General features: G+C 45.9%; 1 protein-coding gene across 1 annotated transcript; it reads right to left on the bottom strand.

Moving 5' to 3' along the window:
- Positions 1 to 1,333: 1,333 nt before the first annotated feature.
- On the bottom strand, positions 1,334 to 2,851 carry LOC307069821 (germ cell-less protein-like 1; the record flags this gene model as incomplete). Its single annotated transcript, XM_079728131.1, has 1 exon — positions 1,334 to 2,851. The coding sequence occupies one exon, from the start codon at positions 2,849 to 2,851 to the stop codon at positions 1,334 to 1,336; it is 1,518 nt and encodes a 505-aa protein (XP_079584257.1).
- Positions 2,852 to 4,159: the final 1,308 nt, after the last annotated feature.

Below are 4,159 nucleotides of genomic sequence, written 5' to 3'. Positions count from 1 at the left end.
GTAAAATGGCTACATTTTTTTAAAAGACAGTAACACATATTAGTGAGGATGTGATGAAACTGGAATCTTCATACACCAATGGTGGGAATGTAAAATGGTGCAGCCACTTGGGAAAAAAGTCTGGCAATTCCTCAGAAACCTAAACATAAAGTTACCATATAACACAGCAATTCCATTCCTAGGTATATACACAAAAACTTTTTTTTTGAAGTATAGTTGATTTATAATGTTTCAGGTGTACAGTAGAGTGATTTAGTTATATATATATATATATATATAACTTTTACAGTTATATATATATATATATATATATATATATAACTTGTACAGTTATATATATATATAAAACTTTTTCAGATTCTTTTCCATTATAGGTTATTACAACTATATTCAACTATATTGAATATAGTTCCCTGTGCTATACAGTAGGTCCTTGTTGGTTATCTATTTTACATATAGTAGCTTACAAAAACTTGTACATGAATATTCACAGCAGCATTATTCACAATAACTAAAAAGTGAAAACAACACAAATGTCCACCAACTGATGACTGGATAAACAAAATGTGGTGTATCTATACAGTGGAATATTATTAGCCATACAAGGAACAAAGTACAGACATATCTACAACATGAATGAACCTTGAAACGTTATGCTAAGAGAAAGAAGGCAGACAAAAAAGGACACATATTTGTATGAGTCCATTTATATGAAATGTCCAGAGTAGGCAAATTGGTAGAGACAGAAAGTAGATTAGTAGTTACCATGAGCTGGGGGAAAGGAAGATTGAGGAGTGACCTTTAATGGGTATGAGGTTTCCTTCTGAGGTGATGAAATATTCTGGAATTAGTGGTGGTGTTTGTACAACTTTGTGAATATAATAAAAACCACTAAATTGTACACTTATTTTTTTTTTTTACTTTAACATTCACTTAATCAAATTAAAGGAAACACATATATTAAGAGAGTTTCACTAAGAGTAGTAGAGTAGGTAGGCTCACAGTTTCTCTTTAAAGTCAATAGCTCTTTGTCTTCACAGAAATGATGGGCAGGGCGGGGGGTGGTGTCGATGGATCCTAAACCAGGAGGACAGGTTGCCATGTTCACAGCCCAAATGAATTCTCGAGGAGTTTGGGGGGCTTCAAAATGTGTCCTCTTCATATGCTCATGTAAACAATCTCAAGTATTATGAGCTACAGTTCAACAAAGCCTCTGACAGAATTGGTTACCAGAGATGGGCAAGCCTGGTTGGTCCCACAGAAGGAGCTGGCATCTGGACCAAGCTGGTCGTCCCTGACCCCAGGAAAGAGCTGCTCAGTTCTCTGAGCTGCTTTACAGGGGCAAACGCCCTGGGAAACGCTCCCCTCGGTGGAGGTACAGGAAGTTACAGGCCACATATATGGGGAAAACCACGTCTTGGTTTTCCAGGTTCATTACCTCTAGCTCTTGATTCTGTCTCAGGGAAAGCATCTGGTATTCTGTGTCCTTCCTGAAAACGGCTCTCCCATCCCTGTCCAAGGAGAACAGGCGCAGGCGGAACGCGACCTTTCTCCTCCCGAGTAGACTGACCCCGAAGCTGCGGTACTTTTTCCGTGTGCTGCACCGGCAAATGATGCGCTGGTTGGCGTAGCACAGCACCAGGTCCCAGAAGAATTTGAAGCCTTCCCACCGCCAGCTGCACAGCTCGTCCCTGTGGAGCTGGCTCCCGCACCGCATGCTTCTGCCCTGGGGGTCGGACACGTAGACGCCCCTGCGCCGGACAATTCTGGTCTGCTCAGCCCGGAGGGGGCCAAGGCAATGCTCACTGTACAAGCGACACAACCAAGAGGGAGGGATCAGCGCATCCTGGTGGATGACGTGTGCTGACATCGGGTCGCACATTATGTAGGCAAGCCGCAGCTGCTGGAACACTGGCACGAAGGCTCTGCCCTGCTCGGTCTCCAGAAAAGGGGTGCCCTCCGAATCCCTCCTGGACCTGGCAAACCATGAGTTGGTGTCAGGCAATAGGGCACTGCGCGGGCCCCTCCATGTCGGCTGCAGCTGCAAGAACATCCACATTTTCAGCATGATGTACACGTTCATCTCCACCCCCATCACAAAGAGCCGTGAAGAGGCAACGACCTCTTTCATCAGATCCAGGCTGACTTCTCGCAATAGCCCCTCACTACACAGGGTCATCATGTTGTCCAGCAGCCACTGAAGACACATGGTCCTGATGGTCTGGAGTCTGTAGCTTTCAGCAGAGTGGTAGTAGCTGCACACGGTCTGGGCACTGACAGTCTCCTTCATGACCTGCCCGCACCGCTGAATCAGCTCGTCCAGCTGCAGCATGCTGGCTGTGGCCAGGATGGCGACGACTCGACCGGGTGGGATGACAATGGAGCCTCGGTACAGGGAACCTAAAGCCTCGTGCAGTGCCTCGCGATCAATGTTCTCGTCAGGCATCTGCAACTCTATAGTATCCATGTTTGTCTCCTGCCAAGCGCCACTGAACATGCTAGCAAAGAACCCTGACTGGCACAAGTAGACCCTATGCAAGTTCCACTCCTCCCCCAGTGCGCAGATCCGCACGTCGCTCCCTTCTCCTCTCAGGAAGAGTGCCTCATAAATGGACCCTGAATGATCTTTAGCACGTTTCCGGCGGGGCTCTTTTGTGAGCGGCCCCCCTGGGCCTCTCTTCCGCTTGCGGCTCCTCTGACGGGCGGCGGGTCTGGCCTCTTCGCTCTCGTTCCCTTCCTCTCTCTCTGCCGCTACTGCCTCCTCAGCCTCCTCATTCCCCGCACTGGCACCTGGCTCCTCTGGGGCACGCCCCCACCAGTGCCATGGCAGCCGACTGCTTCGTGCTCCCATGGCCTATACCTCAGTGGTGCAGTGGACAAGCTTCCTCTCCAGGTGCCATTGCCGCGGGCACGAGCTCAGCCCAGAGTGATGCTGGGTACTATGACGTTTGCTCTGACGGTCTCTCGAGAGGACGCCACGCTAAGCCACACCCACTAGTCCCCACCCTGCCGGGTAAGGGCACTCCGTACCAGGGATTCCACTCTGTTTATCTTTCCCTCCTGGGATGATTGCTCTCAGGCTCCCTTCATAGGATGATGGTGGAACAGAGGCCTTTGTGTGCGAATTTTACCCATTAATTTCAAGAACACAATTCGCTCTTGCCCATCTAAAACAGTTAGTGATTATTCCTTTATGGAGAATTACATCTTGGTCCCAGCCCTGTCCTCTAGGCACCTTAATTTCCATAATTAACTTCTTTCTTTCCTTCTTTCTTTATTTTTAATTAATTAATTTATTTATTTTTTATTAGTTCCTGCTTTACAACAAAGTGAATTAGTTATACATATACATCTGTTCCCATATCCCTTCCCTCTAGTGTCTCCCTCCCTCCCACTCTCCCTATCCCACCTCGCCAGGAGGTCACAAAGCACCCAGCTGATCTCCCTGTGCTATGCGGCTGCTTCCCACTAGCTATCTACCTTACGTTTGATAGTGTATGTATGTCCATGCCTCTCTCTCGCTTTGTCACAGCTTACCCTTCCTCCTCCCCTTATCCTCAAGTCCATTCTCAAGTAGATCTGTGTCTTTATTCCTGTTTTACCCCTAGGTTCTTCATGACATTTTTTTTCTTAAATTCCATACATATGTGTTAGCATACGGTATTTGTCTTTCTCTTTCTCACTTACTCCACTCTGTATGACAGACTCTAGGTCTATCCCCTGAGAAAAGATAATTCAAAAAGAGTGATGTACCAAAATGTTCATTTCAGCTCTATTTACTATAGCCCGGAGATGGAAACAACCTAAGTGTCCATCATCCGAAGAATGGATAAAGAAGATGTGGCACATATATACAATGGAATATTACTCAGCCATATAAAAACGAAATTGAGCTTTCTACTTCTTTATTCCCTTCAAGTAACCAGGAAATACCAGAATTTCTCCTGACCTTCCTTTAGGTTTTTACTGCTTCATTCTAGTCTCCCTTTTGCTGTTAATTAGGAGGTAAGTCATCCACGCAGAATTTGTACAACCCAATCAAATGAGAACGTTCTGTCATCACTGAGAATCTGTATCGTTTAGCTGATGCAAATCCTCCAATAATGAGAAAGTTTCATGTTCTGTATGAAAACAAATTTCCGGTAATTAGCATCCTCTT

The sequence above is a fragment of the Hyperoodon ampullatus genome (genome assembly GCF_949752795.1).
Source record: "Hyperoodon ampullatus genome assembly, chromosome: X".
Taxonomy (NCBI): domain Eukaryota; kingdom Metazoa; phylum Chordata; class Mammalia; order Artiodactyla; family Ziphiidae; genus Hyperoodon; species Hyperoodon ampullatus.
This window is presented reverse-complemented; position numbering and strand designations above follow the sequence as displayed.